At 38.7% G+C, this 24,339-nt stretch overlaps 1 protein-coding gene, 1 long non-coding RNA gene and 1 pseudogene across 2 annotated transcripts in view; 2 read left to right on the forward strand and 1 right to left on the reverse strand.

Moving 5' to 3' along the window:
* LOC132659866 (uncharacterized) overlaps positions 1-24,339 on the forward strand; it is a 995,695-nt gene that overhangs the window by 655,123 nt on the left and 316,233 nt on the right. The window lies entirely within an intron of this gene.
* Positions 3,364-4,347, forward strand: LOC121819564 (olfactory receptor-like protein OLF4). The gene has a single exon (XM_042249439.1). It carries the CDS (start codon positions 3,376-3,378, stop codon positions 4,345-4,347), a length of 972 nt encoding a protein of 323 aa, XP_042105373.1. The 5' UTR covers positions 3,364-3,375.
* Positions 13,709-14,535, reverse strand: LOC114114989 (olfactory receptor 7A10-like; annotated as a pseudogene).

Here is a 24,339-nt window from a genome sequence, read left to right on the forward strand (position 1 = left end):
TAGCACAGAGATTGAGGAAGTCTGAGTTTAAAACTCTCTATGTTTCTAGTATCAGTAAAAATGTAGCTCCAATGTGGATTTTTATATATGCGTCTAAAGTGGATTCCTCACTTTTACATCAGGGTCTTTAGTCCCTTTTAAAAGATGTGTCAGAGAAGGAACTACTTAATTTCCTTCTAGAGAGATAACCATTTATTCCAGTTTTTTTAATTTAAATTTATTTATTTTAATTGGAAGCTAATTACAATATTGTATTGGTTTTGCCGTACATCAATATGAATCTGCCACGGGTTTTATTCAACAATCCAGCCTTTTGCAACCAAATTGAATACAATCATCCCAAAGGATGGAGAAGGCAATGGGAACCCACTCCAGTACTCTTGCCTGGAAAACCCCATGGACGGAGGAGCCTGGTAGGCTGCAGTCCACGGGGTCGCGAAGAGTCGGACATGACTGAGCGACCTCACTTTCACTTTTCACTTTCATGCATTGGAGAAGAAACAACCCACTCCAATGTTCTTGCCTGAAGAATCCCAGGGACAACAAAGATTGGTGGGCTGCCGTCCATGGAGTTGCACAGAGTCGGACACGACTGAAGCAACTTAGCATCCCAAAGGACAGTGTTCATACCTGCTGCTGCTGTCGCTTCAGTCGTGTCCGACTCTGTACGACCCCATAGACGGCAGCCCACCAGGCTCCCCAATCCCTGGGATTCTCCAGGCAAGAACATTGGAGTGGGTTGCCATTTCCTTCTCCAATGCATGAAAGTGAAAAGTGAAAGTGACCCATAAGAAAAGATAAATAGAACTTGCTTAATTCAGTATCAGACCACACAGAGAGGTAAAATCATTTGGGAAAGCACAAGAAAGACAATCTTCTACTGCTTCATATAACACAAATGAAACTTTTGTTGTGTTTTGAACATTTTCATTTTTGAATTGTTAGTCTACTCTCGGTTATTTTTCTCTTGGGATATTAAATCTGTATGATTTTTCACATCATATAGATATAACTGTTTCTTTCCCTGGAAAAGAGGTATGTTTCTTTCTGATTTTTCCTGGGCATCAAGGAGATGTAGCTGAGGTTGGAATGTTGCCAAACCAAGGAAGCTTTTCTTGGTCACATTGTCTCAGGAATGATTTGAGCTCGTTAGCTCTCCTACCTTCATTTTAACTGTTCCTCATATTTTTTCATATTTTTTTACACACAGGGCAGAAAATGGCTGTAACTAAAAGGAGCCTCAACTTTATTATTCTCTCAGAAGCTTATAAACTGGAATTTCTGGGTACCATTTAAACTTTGTTTAGGAGAAAATACAGGAGATGTAAAGCGAAGCAGGTTCGATCCCAGGATCAGGAGGATCTCCTGGAGGAGGGCATGGCAAACCACTCCAGTGTTCTTGCCTGGAAAATTCCTTGGACAGAGGATACTGGTGGGCTACAGGATAGGAGTCAGATACAACTGAAGTGATTTAACACAAACACACATACATATAGGAGAAAGTTAATCTGATCTGACCAGCTTGAGCTGTAACCACTCATGGCCCAAGGAGGGTGGTTCTGGATAAGAAATTCGTGACAGTAGCTGCTCAGGAGGCGATACTGTGTCTGTGAACCTGTGCCTCGTGGAATAGGAACAGTTCTTAAAGCAGAAGCACCTGAGCTCATATATTAAGTTGGCATACTAAGGTGAGAGTGCTCAGAACTCAATCAAAGATGGTAATAATCAGTGGATCTGATATAATTCACCGGATGTCCTTGCAACTAAATCCATGAAGTGCTGGGAACAACATGGAAGGAAGGATTCTCTGTGGACTGGAGTGTCAGCTGTAGCAGGGAGGCCACCTTGTTCCTCAGCATTCCTGTTGTTGTTGTTCAGTGGCTCAGTCATGTCTGACTCTGCAATCCCATGGACTGCAGCACAAGGATCCCCTGTCCTTCACTATCTCCTGGAGCTTGCTCAAACTCATGTCCATTGAGTTGATAATGCCATCCAACCATCTCATCCTCTGTCATTTGCTTCTCCTTCTGCTTTCAATCTTTCCAGCATCAGGGGTTTTCCAGTGACTCAGTTCTTTGCATCAAGTGGCCAGTGTATTGGAGTTTCAGCTTCAATATCAGTCTTTCCAGTGGATATTCAGTGTTGATTTCATTTAGGATTGATTGGTTTGATCTCCTTGCCATCCAAGGGATTCTCAAGAGTCTTCTCCAACACCACAGTTCAGAAGCATCCATTCTTCGATGCTCAGCTTTCCTTATGGTCCCAGTCTCACATCCATACATGACTACTGGAAAAACCATAGCTTTGACCATATGGTTGTTGGCAAAGTGATGTCTCTACTTTTAACACCCCAAGTTTGTCATAGCTTTTTTCCGAAGAGCAAGCATCTTTTAATTTCATAACTGCAATCACTGTCCACAGTGATTTTGGAACACAAGAAAATAAAGTCTTTAACTGTTTCCACTGTTTCCCCATGTATTTGCCAGGAAATGATAGGACCAGATGCCATGAGCTTAGTTTTTTAAATGTTAAGTTTTAAGCCAGCCTTTTCAGTTTCCTCCTTCACCTTTGTTAAGAGGGTCTTTAGTTCCTCTTTACTTTCTGCCATAAGGATAGTGTCATCTGCACATCTGAGGTTATTGGTATTTTTCCTGGCAATCTTGATTCCAGCTTGTGATTCATCCATCTCTAATCACTGCTCCTTTTACTCATTCCTCTCTCACCTGGCTTCCTTGTTTGGATCTGAACATGTGGAACCAGCATCTTCCTCAGGTCCTTTGCAGTGATTGTTCCCTCAGCCTTCACTCCAGTGAGTGCCTTCTCCTAGTATCACACTAGGTCCTTCTCTTCCTTTCTTAATGTTTCTTCAAATAAACCCTTGTTTTCAGCCCTTGCCTGAACACTCAGTGTAAAATAATGTCTCCTGCTACTCTCTCCTTTACACATGTTTCTGTTTTCTTTACACATCTGTCACCTTCTAACATATTATATATTTATTTGAATATCATATTTCACCATCCTTGGATTGTGGGAGATTTGTCTTTAAATATGTTTAAAATATAGAGATATTATATCCCATATATGTGCACATGTTTATCTCTTATAGGAGCTTAGAATATGTATGCTTTCAATATGTTTCTCAATAAAACTGTGAAACATGAACTGCTTGGAAATATGCTCAAATGGGACCAAAGCCTTGAGTTAGAGGTGAAATGAGGTATATCCTCAAGGAGAATTTATCTATATACAACATATTAACATCAATTTTTGTCAGCAAAATGGAGATTACAGTATTTTAGCTATTTGAATAATGTCAGTTTGAGTGAAAATTATCATGTTATATATAATTTTTTTCCCAATAGTCACATCCATCATATGGAACCAGAGAACAAGACACAAATTTCAGAATTTCTCCTTCTGGGATTCTCAGAGGAAACAGAATTGCAGCCCATCATCTTTGGGCTTTTCCTCTCCATGTACCTGATCACCATGTTTGGAAACCTGCTCATCATCCTGGCTGTCAGCTCAGACCCCCACCTCCACACCCCTATGTATTTCTTCCTCTCCAACCTGTCCTTTGTAGACATCTGCTTAACCTCCACCACTATTCCAAAGATGCTGCAAAGCACTCAGACACAGAGGAAAGTCATTAGCTATGAAGGCTGCATCATCCAGGTGTATTTTTACTTACTCTTTGCAGGATTAGATGACTTCCTCCTGACTGTGATGGCCTATGACCGGTATGTGGCCATCTGTCACCCCCTGCACTACCTGGTCATCATGAAGCCCTGGGTCTGTGGACTGCTCCTTCTGGTGTCCTGGATCATGAGTGCCCTGTTTTCCTTGTTACACAGCTTAACACTGTTGCAACTGTCATTCTGCTCAGACTTGGAAATCCACCACTTTTTCTGTGAAATCAAATGGCTGATCCAACTTGCCTGTTCTGACCCCTTTCTCAACAACATAATGGTGTATTTTGGATCTGTAATTCAGGGGAGTATTCCCCTGACTGGTATCCTTTACTCTTACTCTAAAATCTTGTCCTCTATCTGCAGAATCTCATCAGCTAAGGGGCAGTATAAAGCATTTTCCACCTGTGCATCTCACCTCTCAGTTGTCTCCTTATTTTATTGTTCGGCCTTAGGAGTGTACCTTAGCTCTGCTGCTACCCACAGCTCATACACAAGTACAGTTGCCTCGGTGATGTACACTGTGGTCACGCCCATGCTGAACCCCTTCATCTACAGTCTGAGAAATAAAGACATAAAGAGGGCTCTAAAAAGATTCTTTGATATGGAAACATTTATAAAACAGCCATTTGTCCTTGGGCTGAAGGACATGGGCTGAAGAACTGCCAATGATAGCAGGGCTCATAGCCTCATAGGCACATATGTGAGTCTTTGATTAAATTGTGATAATAGCAAAAGCTTCTTCAATTTATTGCCTGATATTTCCATTTCTTTTATTTTAATTTTTATTTTTACTTTATTTTACTTTACAATACTGTATTGGTTTTGCCATACATTGACATGAATCGACCACGGGGGTACATGTGTTCCCAAACATGAACCCCCCTCAACTTCTCTACACAGTTTTAAAAACATCCTTGATTAACTTTGATGTTCTCTGTTATCTAAGTTTTTTCTTTTGTCATTTTTCTACTCTCTCAAATTGATTCAAAACCTCATGTGAAACATATATGTAAATTCCCATTTATCTCATGAGACTTCAGACATTTCTTAAGAATAAATTTTTCTGAAATGATACACTTTATACTAACCTTTCTTTTTACTAAAGGAATCATCATGAATTTTGCTACTTCTATGGAAAAAAACTAACTTGGAAAACAAACCAATTACATAATTTCATAGAAGAGTAAAATATGAAACTACAGTCTATCACATTTTAGTTCTTCATACCTTGGAAAGTCACTGCCATAACTGCTCTTCTTAAAAATGCAGATGTTAGCAGATAGTGTATTTCATAAATGGTCATCTGACTTTACTCCCTAACAGTGTACTATTCTCTGTTTATTAATAGCTCAGCGTCCACATTGCCTACAGGAGTTACTGGTAAAAGTGAGCATCAAATGCATGTCTCTAACTGACATCTATGTGAAACAAAGATTTCAGTAAAGAGTTTGACATAATAAGACCTAGAGTCAGAGAAGACCTTAAGTATGAGTTAGCAAAAATTTGTGTCAAGTTATATCTTTGCAAGACATTTTTTCATGGTGTTCATTTACAATTTAGTGTCTGTTTGTAAAGGGGTTTATCATTGAGGTGAAGGATTTTTTTTGGCGTAATTATATTGTTCTGCTTGAATACTTTCATTTTTGCCTACAAATAAATGACTCCTTCCATTGCTCTACATGAAATATTTCCCCCATTCCATTTCTGTGATAACCAGTAAAAGAGTTGTGAATGAATAATTTAAAATCATATTTATATGATGTACATGATATATATAATATTATATAAATGATATATATATATATATATCCAAATTATGGCTCTCTAGATTTAAATTTCCATCTAGTCCTGTGACAAAGGTACAAGTTTTTCACAAACAAGCATATCCTTTTAACCTTTCTTGCTTACCTACAAAGAAACCTAAATGGAATCCCTTTTTAATAAAATTGTATGACAAAAACTCAAATAATAGAGTAATCATGAATGCTATTCATATATCACAACAATTGCCTTTCCTTCAGTTCTATTCACCTGGACTCTAGTATTAGCTGTTGCAATATAGCACGTCATCCTAAAAACAATGATTTAGTGTATGATTTTCTATGACAGGGAGTTGATCTGAGTTATGATTGTTTCCTCATGGGTCTATTGTCAGCTGTCAGGCTCTATTTTGTGTTTTGAAGGCTCCTCCATGATGGTGTGTGCAGTTGTAGTGGTCTTCTGTCTTGAACAACTTTATGTCAATTTCTTCCTTTTATGTAAGTAGGTTAGTCTTTAGTTTATCGTGGATGGTGATTAGATGAGAGTTGTACCATAAAAAAGACTGAGCACCAAAGAACTGATGTTATCCACTCTGGTGCTGGAGAAGACTCTTGGGAGTCCCTTGGTCTGAAAGGAGATCAAACCAGTCACTCCTACAGGAAATCAACCTCAAATATTCAGTGGAAGGACTGATACTGAGGCTGAAGCAACAAAATTTTGGCCACCTGATGTGAAGAGTCAACTCATTGGAAAAGACCTGATGCTGGGAAAGATTAAAGATAAAGTAGAATGAGGTGGCAGAGGATGAGATGGTTGCTTTTCATCATTGACTCAATGGACATGAATTTGAGCAAGATCTGGGAGACGGCAAAGGACAGGGAAGCTTGGAGTGCTGCAGTCCATGGGGTTACAAAGAGTTGGACATGACTTAGTGACTGAACAACAGTCTTTAGTTTATAAGAAAAACAAATAAAACTGAATTTCTCAAATGTTAATTGCTGTATTTAAATTTCACTGTTCCTAAATCTATATATGTCACTTTGCTTTCTTCCCAGTTACAGCAGTTGTCTCTCACCAACTTTTGTATGATTAACATATTACCCTTAACAATGCACAGCCAGAAAATTTTAAATCTTAACTCCATGAATGGTCTTTCCACAGAATTCACCAGGCAAGAATACAGGAGTTTGTTGTCATTCCCTTCTCCAAGGGATTATCCCAACCTAGGAAATGAACCCAGGTATCCTGCATTGCAGATAGATTCTTTACCATCTGAGATATAATATGTTAATAGGAACAGCATGTGATTGGACAAATATCTATGTTAGACTCCTATTGCTTCTTTAACAAATTACAACACTAGTAGATTAAAAGAAGTACCTATCATAAAGTTCTATGAGACAAAAAGCTTGAAGTCTCATTGAGCAAAAATGAAGATGTCTGCAGCACTCTGATCCTTCTGGATGCTCCAGAGGAGAATGCACTCAATATCTTGTTAATATTTTGCTTCTAATGGTCACCAGCATCGCTTAACTCATGGTTCCTCTTTTGTCCTCAAATCCAGATGCCTACAATTTTAAATGTCTGACTCCAATTCTTCTTCCTTTCTCATCACATTTAGAAAATCTATTGTGATTATACTAGTCCAATCTGCATATCTGTGCTAATAGTCCTACATCAAGGACTAAACTGTATTTCATCAGCTATTGTAATTATGCCAGCTATGTAAGGTAGAGTATTCCAAAGTTCTTAGTATGTGGACATCTTTTGGAGGATCTTATTCTGCCTACTGCAAAGTCTTCTTCTAATAGAAATTGTTTTATGTCACAAGAATATTTTTATAAAAATCAACAAAAACTTTATCGCTACCTATAAAAATGAATACTGTTCTTTCATTAAATTAGGTAAGGATTATAAAGTCTTCCTTTTTGAAAAGCTTATTTTGCTTGTAAAATAAAAAGAGATTGCAATAAAGGAAATTTAAAACAACAACAAAAAAATGAGTGAAAATCTTATCTTTCAAAATTACATACATGGAAGGGACTTCCCTGGTGGTCCAGTGATTGAGGATCTGTGCTTCCAATGCAAGGGACTCTGGGTTCTATCCCTGGTTAGGGAACTAAGGTCTCACATGCCAAATGGCCAGAAAATAAAAGAAAACAAACAAACAAAAGACACCCTGAATTATTTTCAAAATTACATACAAGGAAGATTTTGCTGAATACCTAAGTCTATATATAACTGAATCTAACATAGGACCACTTATTCGCTACCCAAACTGTGATCCACAGATGAGGACCTGAAGCATCAGCACTTAGCATCTTGTTAGAAATGAAGGGTCTGTGGGCCCCTGATCAGACCTGCTGAAAAATAATTTGAAATTAAACTACAATCCTTGGCAGTTTTTAGGAATAGTGAATTTGGAGAAATTCTTCCCTGGAATAAACTTTCTCACCTTCACAGAGTTGATCTTTCTATTAAGTCCAGTTGCCCAGTCATGTCTGACACTTAGTGACCCCATGGACTGCAGCATGCATGGCTTCCCTGTCCATCACCAACTCCTAGAGGAAAACATAAACAGAACACTTGATGACATAAATCAATTCCACTCCTAGGCATATACCTTAGGAAACAAAAACTGAAGAAGACACATGTGTCCCATTGTTCATTGCAGCACTATTTACAATAGCTAGAGCATAAAAGCAATCTAGATGTCTGTCAACAGATGAATGGATGAAGTAGTGTGGTACATATACATAATGGATATTACTCAGCCATAAAAAAAGAATGCATTTGAGTCAATTCTGATGAGGTTGATGAACCTAGAATTTTATGGGCTCAAGCAAGTAAAAATCCTAAGTCTAGCACAGATACAAAGCTGGAGAAAGAGACACCTCCTCCTAATGAAAAGTGCTTCAGTGTCACATTTCTTTTTTTAAAAAATTTAAATGTATTTGTTTTAATTGGAGGCTAATTACTTTACAATATTGTACTCGTTTTGCCATACATCAACATGAATCTGCCACGGGTGTACATGTGTTCCCAATCCTGAACCCACCTCCCACCTCCCTTCCCATACCATCCCTCTGGGTCATCCCAGTGCACCAGCCCCAAGCATCCTGTATCCTGCATCGAACCTAGATTGGCGACACATTTTAAAAGACATGGGTATAGAGAAAGCTTCACTTAGGGCCATCTCAACAAACAGGTATATTTTCAATTCAGTAGTGATTTATTTTTTCTTCCAATTTTAGTAGATGAATGATCTTAGAAAACACCAATGTACATGTGTCTGTATTTTTTTCATTCATTTTTAATGATATTCATTGAGATAATGTCATGTAAGTTTCATGTGTACAAACAATTCTTTTTTTACTTCTGTGTACAGGACAGAGCTGCTGCTGCTGCTGCTAAGTCGCTTCAGTCGTGTCCAACTCTGTGCGACCCCATAGACGGCAGCCCACCAGGCTCCTCCATCCCTGGGATTCTCCAGGCAAGAACACTGGAGTGGGTTGCCATTTCCTTCTCCAATGCATGAAAGTGAAAAGTGAAAGTGAAGTTGCTCAGTCTTGTCCGACTTAGCAACCCCATGGACTGCAGCCTATGAGGCTCCTCCATCCACGGGATTTTCCAGGCAAGAGTACTGGAGTGGGGTGCCATTGCCTTCTCCACAGGACAGTTTCCATTCATCATAATAATGTCGATCCCCTTTAAGCAATTCACCTTCCACTCAGTCCCCTTTCCCTCATGTAGAGAACTCTATTCTCTGTATCTACATGTTAGATCTTGTTTGCTTTGGAGTGCTTATTTACTAGCTTTGTTTGTTTGTTCTATTTCACATATGAGTGAAATCAAAGGATATTTGTCTTCCTCTCTCTGATTTATTTTACTTAGTAAAACACCCTTAAATTTCATCCATGTTGTTGCAAATGAAAGCTTTCATCTTTTTCATTCTGAGTAGTATTCCATTGTGTGTGTATGTGTGTGTGTGTGTGTGTATGTATACATATATACTTATATACAGATGTATAACATCTTTTTTATACATTCATCCATTGATAGAAAGTGAAAGTCATTCAGTTATGTCTGAGTCTTTGCCACCCCATGGACTATACAGTCCATGGAATTCTCCAGGCCAGAATACTGGCATGGGTAGCCTTTCCAACCCAGGGTCTCCTGTATTGCAGGCAGATTATTTACCAGCTGAGCCACAAGGGAAGCCCATACTTTGATGGGCCTAGATATTTTCCTTATATCTTGACTATTTTAAATCCTACTGTGATCAACTTAAGGGTGCATATATCTTTAAAAATTAGTGCTTTCATGTTTGGGAATAAATACTCAGGAGTGGAATTGCTGAATCATATGATAGTTCCTAATTATTTGGGGAATCTTTATTTTGTTTTCCATTGTAGCTGTACCAATTTAAATTCACACCAATGAGGCACACATATATGGACAATTAGCTTATAATAAGCAAATAGTATATGACAATATTATTCCTGACCCAGTTTGATCTTAGGGTCAGGAAGATCCCATGCAGAAGGGATAGGCTACCTACTCCAGCAGTATTCTTGAAAAAAAAAAATCTATTAAGATTCTCTGCTCGTTTTAAAATCTAGTTCTTTTGTTGCTGTTGTTATGTGAGTTATTTGTATATTTTAACATCAACTGCTTATCAGATATACCCCTTGTAAATATCTTCTTCCATTTGGTAGTCTTTTCATTTTGTTAATGATTTCCTTTTCTATACAATGTTTTCTTAGTATGGTACAGTAATATTATTTACTCTTGGTTTTGTTTCCCTTGCCTGAGGAGATAAATATCTAGAAAAGACATTACTAAAACAAACTTCCTGGCTTTGTCCTCTTTTAGGTGTCTTATGGATTCAGTCCCAGAGTTTACTGGCTGTGTTTCCTCTCGGTGTTTTATAAATTCAACCCCAAGGAAGGTAGAAGCAGCAGGAGAAGTGGCACCAACTCTGGCATACCAGCGTCAGGTGCCTGCAGCATAGGGAGGAGCAGAGGTGGCAGTGGGGCATGGGACCCCAACGCCCCACCCCAGCTACCTAGGTGTCCATGACCCTGTGTCCCCTGATCCCACCTCCATATCTGCAGTGTTACAGCTGGCAAACTTTATCACACTGGACATGCTACAGCACCCCTACCACCCCAGCTCCACCAGCTACCATCATTCTGCCCCATATGGCAGCAGAAGCTGTGACTCAGGAGATCTCAGAGAAGCTACACAGAAAATCATCACAAGCATATCAGAAAACTACCCACCCAGCATCCCAAGCAGCATGCCAGAAGCACTGACCACAGCAAGGTACCATACTCCAGAGGCATAAGAAGCAATAGCTAGGGCACAAGGTAACTCCTCTGACAGAGGCCATGGAGGGTCTAAAGAGCAGATTCATAACTATATGCAGCTCAGATAGAACTGAAAAAAAAAAAAAAGCTATATCATGTAGCCACCTACTGAACAAAGATAGAAAAACATGAAAGTTCTAACCTGAATCCTTCAGCCTGCTGAGCCCCCAATAGCCAGGACATGGAAGCAACCTAGATGTCTATCAACAGATGAATGGATAAGAAAGCTGTGGTACATATACACAATGGAGTATTGCTCAGCCATTAAAAAGAATACATTTGAATCAGTTCTAATGAGGTGGATGAAACTGGAGCCTATTATACAGAGTGAAGTAAGCCAGAAAGAAAACTACCAATACAGGATACTAATGCATATATATGGAATTTAGAAACATGGTAACGATAACCCTGTATGCGAGACAGCAAAAGAGACACAGATGTATAGAACAGTCTTACAGGCTCTGTGGGAGAGGGAGAGGGTGAGATGATTTGGGAGAATGCCATTAAAACATGTATAATATCATATATGAAATGAATCGCCAGTCCAAGTTTGATGCATGATACTGGATGCTTGGGGCTGGTGCACTGAGATTACCTGAAGGGATGGTATGGGGAGGGAGGAAGAAGGGGGGTTCAGGATGGGGAACACGTGTATACCTGTGGTGGATTCATGTTGATGTATGGCAAAACCGATACAATATTGTAAAGTAATTAACCTCCAATTAAAATAAATAAATTTATATTAGAAAAACTCAAAGTAACATTAAGGGTATTTAAACATGTTTTTTTAATATCACACATGTCAATTATATTCAACAGTTCAAACAGATTATCATATACATGTCTTCAGGTAAAGTTTCCAAGAGAACATAAGTTTAAACGAATCATTCAATATAATAGATATGTGTGATATAAAAAAAGAATGTTTAAATACACTTAATGTTACTTTGCAAAAGATTCCATTTTCATGTTGTCCATCTATTTCTTGAACTTCCAGATGTTCAAGTTGGATTTAGAAAAGGCAGAGGAACCAGGGATCAAATTGCCAACATCTGCTGGTTCATTGAAAAAGCAAGAGAGTTCCAGAAAAGCATCTACTTCTGCTTTATAAACCATGCCAAAGCCTTTGTGTGGATCACAACAAACTGTGGAAAATTTTTCAAGAGACTGGAATACCAGACAACCTGACCTGCATCTTGAGAATCTGTGTGCCAGTCAAGAAGCAAAAGTTAGAACTGGACATGGAACAACGGACTGGTCCAAATAGGGAAAGGAGTGCTTCAAGGCTGTATATTTAACTTATATGCGGAGTACATCATAAGAAATGCTGGGCTGAATGAAGCACAAGCTGGAATCAAGATTGTTTGGAGAAATATCAATAACCTCAGATATGCAGATGACACCACCCTTATGGCAGAAAGCATAGAAGAACTAAAGAGCCTCTTGATGAAAGTGAAAGAGGAGAGTGAAAAAGTTGGCTTAAAACTCAGCATTCAGAAAATTAAGATCATGACATCTGGTCCCATCAATTCATGGAAAATAGATTGGGAAACAGTGGAAATAGTGACAGCCTTTATTTTGGGGGCTTCAAAATCACTGCAGATGGTGACTGCAGCCATGAAATTAAAAGACACTTGCTCCATGGAAAGAAAGTTATGACCAACCTAGACAGCATATTAAAAATCAGAGCCATTACTTTGCCAAAAGGTCCATCTATTCAAAGCTATGGTTTTTCCAGTAGTCATGTATGGATGTGAGAGTTGGACTATAAAGAAAGCTGAGGGCCAAAGAATTGATGTTTTTGAATTATGGTTTGGAGAGGGCTCTTGAGAGTCACTTGGACAGCGAGGAGATCCAACAAGTCCATCCTCAAGGAAATCAGTCCTGAATATTCACTGGAAGGACTGATACTGAAGCTGAAACTCCAATACTTTGGCCACCTGATATAAGGAACTGACTCATTTGAAAAGACTCTGATGCTGGGAAAGATTGAAGGTGGGAAGAGAAGGGGACGACAGAGGATGAGATGGTTGGATGGCATCACCCCACTCAATGGACATGAGTTTGAGTAAACTCCGGAGTTGGTGATAGACAGGGAAGCCTGGAGTGCTGCAGTCCATGGAGTCACAAAGAGTCAGACATGACTGAGCGACTGAACTGAACTGAACTTGATGCCTCAGGGGCTTCCCAGCTGGTGCTAGTGGTAAAGAACCCCTGCCTGCCAATGCAGAAGACTTAAGATATGGTGTTTGATCCCTGGGTCAGGAAGATCCCTGGAGGAGGAAATGGCAACTCATTCTAGTTATCTTGCCTGGAGAATCCCATGGACATAGGAGATCGGCAGGCTACAGTCAAAAAGTCACAAAGAGACATGACTGAGCAAAGCATGGACACACATGATAGGTATTGTGGAAACAAAACTGAATAAGGAATAGAATCCTAAAGAGGCAAATAAAATACAGTGACAACTAGCAAGATACAGTGTATGTCAAAGTCCAAAATATCAGCAAGAGCAGCTAAGGTGATGATGCAAAGGAATGATGTACACAAACACAAAATCAATGGTCTGAAATTTTCCTTGTTATAAACACACAGATAGCCGTGAATGTCTTCAGTAGTTTTCTCCGCATAGGGGCAGTACAACTCATGACTATTCTTTATTAAAATAACTCTTGGATAAGAGGGAGATCACTAAGCTTAATCAAATGAGTTACATAAATTGTATGAAAGAGGTGAGATCAAATAAATGGAAATTTCATGAAATAAAGGAAGGAGCAATGTCTGCTTCCACAATCTGATCTCAAAATTTGCAATTTCTGCCTGTGAGGTTTTAAACCTTTCAGTCATGGTCCCTTCTTCAGCTTAGAACAACTGGTGTTTTAATCATTGTCCTCCTAAAGAATGCTCTCAGAGCCCTCTTTATGTCCTTGTTCCTCAGACTGTAGATGAAGGGGTTCAGCATGGGTGTGACAACAGTGTACATCACTGAGGCTGTTGCACTTGAGTGTGAGCTTTGGGTAGCAACAGAGCTAAGGTACACTCCTAAACATGTACAATAAAATAAGGAGACAACTGAGAGGTGAGATGCACAGGTGGAAAATGCTTTATACTTCCCTGAGCTGATGAGATTTCACATATGGAGGACACTATCCTCGAGTAAGAGTAAAGGATGCCAGCTAAGGGAGCACCTCCCAGCAGGACAGTTGCAAAATACATCATCATGTCATTAAGAAAGGTGTCAGAACAGGCAAGTTGGACCAACTGTTTCAGTTCACAGAAATAGTGAGGGATTATCACCTCTCTGTCGAAGGACAAACTCAACACAATTAAAGTTTGCAAGAAGGAATGTAGGACATTGATGACCCAGGAAACAAGAACCAGCAGTCCACAGAGCGGGCACTCATGATGACCGTGTAGTGCAGGGGATGGCAGATGGCTACAAATCGGTCATAAGCCATCACCGTTAGGAGGAAGTCATCCAACCCTACAAACAGTGCGAAAAAATACACCTGGCTGATGCAACCTTCATAGGTGATAACTTTGTTCTGGGTCTGGATGTTCCACAGCATCTTCGGGACGGTCGTGGAGGTGAAGCAGATGTCTACAAAGGACAGGTTGGAGAGGAAGAAGTACATGGGGGTGTGGAGGTGGGAGTCTGAGCTGACAGCCAGGATGATGAGCAGGTTTCCAAACACAGTGATCAGGTACATGGAGAGGAAAAGCCCAAATATGATGGGCTGCAGTTCTGTTTCCTCTGAGAATCCCAAGAGAAGAAAACCTGAAACATGTGTTAGGTTCCTTGGTACCATGTGGTGGAGGTGACCTAAAGGAAAGGGGAAAATATCTTATCTAATTTTCACAAAAAAAGACATTGCTCACATCATTGAAAAACTATTATTTATATTTTGCTTAATTGTATTTAAATATATTTGCTTAACTAAGTGCTGCTTTGTTTATGGATTTGCTCCCCTTTAAGGAATTTTTGTGTCATCTGGAACTGACAGCGTTGTCCCACTTGCTGCTTCTTCCCCAGGATGTCATCTCTTCCACATAAGAAATACTTTCATTCATTTGGGGATTATGAACGGAGTGATGATTATGTTCCAGGTGATGTCTTGGCAATGAGTATAGGGTTCTAAAACACAAAATCTCTAAGAATCCAGTCACAAAGTAAACATAAGCAAGTCGTATATGTGTTTGGGTAAGTGTGTGTGCTCAGGGGCTTCTTTCCCACTCCCTGCACTGTAGCCCGCCAGGCTCTTCTGTCCATGAGGTTTTCCGGACAAGAACATTGGAGTAGGTTGCCATGCCCTTCTTGGGGTTCTTCCCCACCCAGAGATAGAACCCAGTCTCCTGAGTCTCCTGCATTGCTGGCGAGTTCTTTACTGCTGAGCCACAGGAGAAGTCCATATATATGTGAATATATACTGAATGTATATATATATATATATATATATATATATATATATATATCTTATAAGTTATATATAACTTTGAATGGTAACTGTTGCTATGAGAAACCTAAAAGGTTTTAGGGAAAGAGTAGAGAAGGCATGCTATTTTTTTAGATTCAAGAATGAAAGAGTAGGATCCATCAACATATCAGGTGAACTGTATGCTTGGCAGGGAGAATAGCCACTGCAAATGCACTGAGGAAAGTGCTTGTTTAAAATGTTCAAGTTTAAGAGAAAAATGAAACCAATGTGGGAGGGCATAAGCCAAGAGGGAGTGAGAAGAGATAGTGTCAGAGGATGCTGAGGAACAAGGTGACCTCGCTGGTGGTGCTGAAACTTCAAATCAGAAGACTTTCATCCACCTCATGTAACTAGTATGAAATTGCTGCAGAGATGTCCAATGTGTTTAAATGGATCCCTTTTGTTGACCTTGCTGTGCTCAGCTGCTTCAGTCATGTCCAACTCTGTGATCCCATGGACTGCAGCCCGCCAGGCTCCTCTGCCATGGGATTCTCCAGTCAAGAACACTGGAGTGGATTTCCATGCCCGCCTTCAGGGGATCTTCCCAGCTCAGGGACTGGACCCAAGTCTCCTGTATTGCAGGCAGATTCTTGGAGTCACCTTGGAATATATGAACTCAGTACCACTGCTGTGAGGACTTCTCATACTCCACCACGCACCACACACACAGGCATACACACAGAGGCACACACACACACACAGAGACACACACACACACACAGGCACACACACACAGTAGACACTGGCCACCGAAGCTATATTACTTCTATGTTTTTCACCCCTCATCCCTAACTACCTTGATTAAGTTAGAGTTTGATACAACTGCCATTGATAAGATCAGGTTATGTAAGGTGGTATTCAAAATTCCAGTTTGTAAGTATTCTTGGTACCAATATACTCAGGATTCAGTTTTGGTACAGCCATTTTACACTTGTATTAAAGATCATTAAAAAGTAGTTGAACGTGAACCTATGGTTGTCAGGGGAAAGATGAGGGGAAGGGACAGTTAAAGAGTTTGGGATGGACATGAACACAATGCTGTATTTAAAGTGGATAACCAACTAGGTCCTGCTGTATAACACAGGGAACTCTGCTCAATGTTATGTCTCAGTCTGGATGGAAGGGGAGTTTGGGGGAGAATGGATATATAAGTGTGGCTGAGTCCCTTTGTTGTTCACCTGAAACTATCACAACATTGTTAATTGGCTTTACTTCAATATAAAATAAAAAACTTGTTCAATGAATGTGCATCTCTCTCTCTCTCTCTCTCTCTATATATATATATATATATATATATATATGTATATATATATATATATATGTCCTGTCTCAAAACTTGAATTTTAAGGCATATGTATACATCAGGAGACAGAGAGGGATTGGGGAGCGGGTAGAAAAAGAGAGAAATGGACTCAAGATGGAATAAAGACCTAATAAACTCAAATGTCTCCTGAGAGACTGTGGTAAAGAGGTTTCTTTGGTTCTGGTGACATTTCATGTGCTGGGTTTTTTTTTTTTCCCCTGGATGTCCAGGAAAAATAATAACAAATCAAAAACATATTTATTCATATAATAAAATAGTGATATCTTTATGATTCAAAACATTTGCAGGTTGGATAGCCCAACAGAAAGTGAGCAAAAGGACTGAGCCAACATTTCACAAATGGATATATAGAAAGCATAATGAAATATGGATTGAATATTGATTTTCTTTAATATCAGGCAGCAATACTTATTTTTCTGGGGTTGCTTAATACCTATTTGACTGATGGGTTTTATAGGTCTGACAGCAGGCAAGGCAAGATTCTCCCTTTTCATTTGCGGCATCATCTCTTTGTTATGCTTGTGTTTTGATCGCTTTTCCCATGAGTCCTATGGGCACACTCTAGTCCTAGTTCTGCTGTTCATCTAACTAACGATCTGTTCGGTCCATCCACATAAAGCCTACCCATAGCGTAACAATTCTGCTCTTATCACTCAGTAACGTCCTTCGTATTAGTCATCTGAGGACACTGAATTACACATTTTCTTTCATTGTACTCTGTCTTTCTAATCATAATGCAAGATCCAAAACAGGAAGGAAATTCACCTGCTTTGCTCACCCTTGCAGTTTAATGAAGTGTGTGAATAAATGTGCACTGGTACCAAAAGTAATTTAGAAAACTGAAAAGCTAGGAAGTAAAAATATAACAAAGAGAATGAAACCAGGTTAAATAGTATGATTCTGAACCAAGTGTAATAAAAGCAAATGAAGTATTGACAATTAATTGAACAGTACATATAACAGTACATATGACATTGATATGAATTAATGACATTGACAGTGACCTAGAGATAAAATAATATGATATATTATGTTCATAGAATGTTTTGGTATGTAATCTCCCTTCCACTCACCTGCCAATCTAACTAAACTATTCTTAATTTTTTTTTTGTCAAGAATATGCCCCAAAAGTCAATTGAAAAGCAATCATTTGTTTAAAAAAAGTATTTGAAAGTCTATTTACTATAGAAAAAGTGACGTAATATATGGGTATATAATAATAACAGAGAAATCAAAATTGTGACCACATACTCAAAGTTTCGCTCTAATTCAGTATATGACTTGAGAAAGCAACACAGAATCTCTTTCATATCATTCTCCTGTGGAAAATATATTTGTCAGGTGCTTCTGAACTAGGAGTCCTCTCTGACTTGTCTGGCAGAAAATGTAAAGTGTTACAACATTTTAAGGGAAAAAATGAAGATAGCAATAAATATTCAAAATACAGGTGTTCTTTAATTCAGAGTTCCCCAGAGTTGGCACAATTGACATTCTGGACCAGATCATATTTGAGGTGAGGGTCTGTCCTGTGCATGTGAGATGTTTATAGCATCCCTGAGATTTATCAAGTCCTCAATATGTCACAGTCATAAAAGACTCTGGACATTGTTAGATGTACCCTGGGGCATGTCATCCACAGTTAAAGCCAGAATTTGAACTTCACTTTTTTACATTTTTGTAATATTGATATACTAGAAATGCAGAAAACATAATATAAATGATTGCTAGATTTGACCACACAAAATTTATATAGACTCACAATTCCTCTCAAATACATCTGTACCTAATAAAATAACTGAATGGCAAATAACCAGTTGGTGAGAAAAAAATCCCACCGTAAAAGTTGTAAAAGAATGCCTTCAATTCATTCTACATCACTCCAAAGCTAATACCCGATATCTTTAGGAATTCCCAGGTGGCACTAGTAGTAAAGAACCTCCCTGCCAATGCAGGAAATGTGAGGGATGCAGATTTGATCCCTGGGTCAGGAAGATCCCTTGGAGGAGGAAACGGCAACCCACTCCAATATTCTTGCCTGGAAAATCCCATGGACTGAGGAGCCTGGTGGTCTGCAATCCATAGGACTATAAAGAGTTGAACAAAACTGAACCAACTTAGAAAGCACACATGCACAATATCTTTCACCCCAATTAGTTAATAAAATATTGGTCATAAGTTCTACTTTTACTAGAAACACTTTATGCCTCTCGTCCTCTTCTCTTTGGGCTTCCATTCCATTCTACTGAACATTGTTTGAATTCAATGTCCACTTTTCTTTCTAGCATCATAAAATATATCAATATTTCAATCAACCAAGCAAACAGCCATAGCGGTCTCTGCTCTGAGTTAAGACGAGTTGTTTCTAATGTAAATTCTTTGGATTTCATTTTATCTTAACATTTTTAGCAGTATCTTTTGAGGTCTCAGACTCACCTGCATGGGACTATGAACAGAGGGCTCCTTATGGAAGTCTGAATTCCTTCTGGGTGGATGATGATGGAGACTGAAGCTCTGTCTTCAGATGAAAGAGCAGGAAGGAGGGGTCAAGCATTGGTTCTTTACTCAGACTTAGGACTCCAAATGCAACAGTTAGTCTACTCTATGCCCAGGCTGTACAAGCTCAGGGATGCCGCAGAGGAGGCATTTACAACTCTCTACTTGTCTCATTAGGTACATTTCCCTCTTGATAAATGACCTACAGGCACATGAATTCCTTGTGGGACTTGGTCTGGACAAAAACTTGTTTTGTTGTTGTTGTTGTTGTTGTTTTTCCTAGTCATTCTCTGTTCCCAGGAGACCAAATTATAATCCAGGCAAATTCAGTTTTTATTAACCCTTCTCCATTATCTCTAATCCTGCCAGAGTCCAAACTCCCAGCATCTTATCCCAACCCCAACTTCGAGTTTCTCCAACAAGTCAGACTGAGGCAACTGTCTTGAATCGTTCTCTTTGCTGGTCAGTGCATTGACATTTTGTAAGGACACAGTCCATAATACTCTTATCAAAATTTTATTCCCTTCTTTATAAGAGGGACTGCTTTGTTTCTCTAATGCAAAACACTGGGCAGTGCCCTCTTTGGTTTCTCATGTGTGTGTGTGTGTGTGTGTGTGTGTGTGTGTGTGTGCTAGTCGCTCAGTGTGTGTGTTCTTTGAGAACCCACTAACTGTAGCTCACTGGGCTTCTCTGACCATGGAATTTTCCAGGCAAGAATATTGGAGAGGGTTGCCATTCCCTACTCTAGGTGATCTTCCCAACCCAGGGATCAAATTCATGTCTCTTGTGTCTGCTGCATTAGCAGGCAGATTCTTCACCATTGCACCACCTGGGAAGCTCAGTTTAAACCATTAAGAATTCCATACTTATATCTGAAGTAAATAGTTGTCATTTATCCCCTCATTATAAAATATTTTAACCCATCTTAGCACATTCTGTGGATTGTCTGTTTAAATTTAGAGAAACTTATTCTGTAAAGTATCAATAGTATAGCATATCTTCCAGTCCTCATTTTAGAAATGAGACTCAGAGACATTTAATATTCTGCTTAAATTTTTTTAAAATTTTCTTTCTTTCTTTTTTTTTTAACTTTACAATATTGTATTGGTTTTGCCATACATCAACATGAATCCGTCACATGTACACATGTTCCCAATCCTGAACCCCCCTCCCACCTCCCTCCCCATACCATCCTTCTGAGTCATCCCAGTGCACCAGCCTCAAGCATCCTGTATCCTGCATTGAACCTAGACTGGCGATCCATTTCTTATATGATATTGTACATGTTTCAATGCCATTCTCACAAATTTTGAATGGTTTAACTTACATCAAGTCGGACATGACTGAGTGACTGAACTGAACTGAAATGAACTGAACTGAAAGAAAAATAAAGGTAAATGATAAAACAAATTAGCAATTATTATCCTTATGATGAGAAGATTAACTTGAATTATGCTCATTGGTATGAGTAATGGCAATGGTTTTCTATATGTGGAAAAGAGAGGGAAAGGTGGTGTCAGAGATAGATTTGAAGATGCTATGATGCTGTCTTTGAAAATGGAAGGACCATAAGACAAGGCATGAATGTGCCCCTAGATAGTGATCCAGGAAGATAATGCCTTCCCCGGCATGTCCAGATGAGTCTCAGCTCTCCCAGATATCTTCTGTCAATCCAATGCAAGGAATATCCACATGTGATCTCTAGAGCTTTAATTTTTATTTTTATTTATTTTTTATTTTTTAGTTTTTATATTTGAAATTTTAAAATCTTTAATTCTTACATGCATTCCCAAACATGAACCCTCCCACCTCCCTCTCCCATAACATCTCTGGGTCATCCCCATGCACCAGCCTCAAGCATGCTGCATCCTGCGTCAGACATAGACTGGCGATTCAATTTTACATGATAGTATACATGTTAGAATGTCATTCTCCCAAATCATCCACCCTCTCCCTCTCCCTCTGAGTCCAAAAGTCCGTTATACACATCTGTGTCTCTTTCCCTGTCTTGCAGGGTGTCGTCATTGCCATCTTCCTAAATTCTATATATGTGTGTTAGTATACTGTATTGGTGTTTTCTTTCTGGCTTACTTCACTCTGTATAATCGGCTCCAGTTTCATCCATCTCATCAGAACTGATTCAAATGAATTCTTTTAACGGCTGAGTAATACTCCATTGTGTATATGTACCACAGCTTTCTTATCCATTCATCTGCTGATGGACATCTAGGTTGTTTCCATGTCCTGGCTATTATAAACAGTGCTTCGATGAACATTGGGGTACATGTGTCTCTTTCAATTCTGGTTTCCTTGGTGTGTATGCCCAGAAGTGGGATTGCTGGGTCATAAGGTAGTTCTATTTGCATTTTAAAGGAATCTCCACACTGTTCTTCATAGTGGCTGTACTAGTTTGCATTCCACCAACAGTGTAGGAGGATTCCTTCTCCACACCCTCTCCAGCATTTATTGCTTGCAGATTTTGGATCGCAGCCATTCTGACTGGTGTGACGTAGTACCTCATTGTGGTTTTGATTTGCATTTCTAATAATGAGTGATGTTGAGCATCTTTTCATGTGTTTGTTAGCCATCCGTATGTCTTCTTTGGAGAAAATGTCTATTTAGTTCTTTGGCCCATTTTTGATTGGGTCATTTATTTTTCTGGAATTGAGCTGCATAAGTTGCTTGTATATTTTGAGATTAGTTGTTTGTCAGTTGCTTCATTTGCTATTATTTTCCCATTCAGAAGGCTGTCTTTCACCTTGCTTATATTTTCCTTTGTTGTGCAGAAGCTTTTAATTTTAATTAGATCCCATTTGTTTATTTTTGCTTTTATTTCCAGAATTGTGGGAGGTGGATCATAGAAGATCCTGCTGTGATTTATGTCTGAGAGTGTTTTACTCTACTTCTCCTCTAGGAGTTTTATAGTTTCTGGTCTTACATTTAGATCTTTTTAATCCATTTTGAGCATATTTTTGTGTGAGTGTTAGAAAGTGATCTAGTTTCATTCTTTTACAAGTGGTTGACCAGTTTTCCCAGCACCACTTGTTCAAGAGATTGTCTTTACTCCATTGTATATTCTTGCCTTTGTCAAAGATAAGGTGTCCAGATGTGTGTGTGGATTTATCTCTGGGCTTTCTATTTTGTTCCATTGATCTATATGTCTGTCTTTGTGTGCCAGTAATACTGTCTTGATGACTGTGGCTTTGTAGTAGAGCCTGAAGTCAGGTAAGTTGATCCTCCAGTTCCATCTTCTTTCTCAAGATTACTTTGGCCGGTTTTTGTATTTCCATACAAATCTTGAAATTATTTGTTCTAGTTCTGTGAAAAATATGGCTGGTAGCTTGATAGGGATTGCATTGAATTTGTAAATTGCTTTGGGTAGTATACTCATTTTCACTATATTGATTCTTCCAATCCATGAACATGGTATATTTCTCCATCTACTAGTGTCCTCTTTGATTTCTTTCATCAGTGTTTTATAGTTTTCTATATATAGGTCTTTAGTTTCTTTAGGTAGATATATTCTAAGTATTTTATTCTTTCGTTGCAATGGTGAATGGAATTGTTTCCTTAATTTCTTTTCTACTTTCTCATTATTAGTGTATAGGAATGCAAGGGATGTTGACTTTATATCCTGCAACTTTACTATATTCATTGATGAGTTCTAGTAATTTTCTGGTGGAGTCTTTAGGTTTTCTATGTAGAGGATCATGTCATCTGGGAACAGTGAAAAGTTTTACTTCTTCTTTCCAATTTAGATTCTTTTCATTTCTTTTTCTGCTCTGATTGCTGTGGCCAAAACTTCCAGAACTATGTTGAATAGTAGTGGTGAAAGTGGGCACCCTTGTCTTGTTCCTGACTTTAGGGGAAATGCTTTCAATTTTTCACCATTGAGGATAATGTTTGCTGTGGGTTTGTCATAGATAGCTTTTATTATGTTGAGGTATGTTCCTTCTATTCCTGCTTTCTGGAGAGTTTTTATCATAAGTGGATGTTGAATTTTGTCAAAGGCCTCTCTGCATCTATTGAGATAATCATATGGCTTTTATTTTTCAGTTTGTTAATGTGGTGAATTACACTGATTGATTTGCGGATATTGAAGAATCCTGGCATCCCTGGGATAAAGCCCACTTGGTCATGGTGTGTATGGGATCTTTTTAATGTGTTGTTGGATTCTGATTGCTAGAATTTTGTTGAGGATTTTTGCATCTATGTTCATCAGTGATATTGGCCTGTAGTTTTCTTTTTGTGGCATCTTTGTCAGGTTTTGGTATTAGGGTGATGGTGGCCTCATAGAATGAGTTTGGAAGTTTACCTTCTCTGCAATTTTCTGGAAGAGTTTGAGGAGGATAGGTGTTAGCTCTTCTCGAAATTTTGGTAGAATTCAGCTGTGAAGCTATCTGGACCTGGGCTTTGTTTGCTGGAAGATTTCTGATTACAGTTTCAATTTCCGTGCTTGTGATGGGTCTGTTAAGATTTTCTATTTCTTCCTGGTTCAGTTTTGAAAATTGTACTTTTCTAAGAATTTGTCCATTTCTTCCACGTTGTCCATTTTATTGGCATACAACTGCTGATAGTAGTCTCTGTGATCCTTTGTATTTCTGTGTTGTCTGTTGTGATCTCTCCATTTTCATTTCTAATTTTATTGATTTGATTTTTCTCTCTTTGCCTCTTAATGAGTCTGGCTAATGGTTTGTCAATTTTATTTATCCTTTCAAAGAACCAGCTTTTGGCTTTGTTGATTTTTGCTATGGTCTCTTTTGTTTCTTTTGCATTTATTTCTGCCCTAATTTTTAAGATTTCTTTCTTCTACTAACTCTGGGGTTCTCCAATTCTTCCTTTCTAGTTGCTTTAGGTGTAGAGTTAGGTTATTTATTTGACTTTTTGCTTGTTTCTTGAGGTATGCCTGTATTGCTATGGGAGCTTTCTCTCTCAGGCACTGCTTTTATAGTGTCCCACAGGTTTTGGGTTATATGTTTTCATTTTCATTCATTTCTATGCATATTTTGATTTCTTTTGATTTCTTCTGTGATTTGTTGGTTATTCAGATCCCTGTTGTTCAACTCCATATATTGGAATGTTTAATAGTTTTTCCTGTAATTGAGAGATCTAATCTTAATGCATTATGTGGCTGGGAAAAGATGCTTGGAATGATTTGATTTTTTGAATTTATCAAGTTTAGATTTATGGCCCAGGATGTGATCTATCCTGGAGAAGGTTCC

Source organism: Ovis aries, chromosome 5, assembly GCF_016772045.2.
Source record: "Ovis aries strain OAR_USU_Benz2616 breed Rambouillet chromosome 5, ARS-UI_Ramb_v3.0, whole genome shotgun sequence".
Classification (NCBI taxonomy): domain Eukaryota; kingdom Metazoa; phylum Chordata; class Mammalia; order Artiodactyla; family Bovidae; genus Ovis; species Ovis aries.

Bases quoted from the DNA above. Each gene is read 5' to 3' on its own strand.
- LOC121819564 (XM_042249439.1), top strand. From the start codon at position 3,376: ATGGAACCAGAGAACAAGACACAAATTTCAGAATTTCTCCTTCTGGGA.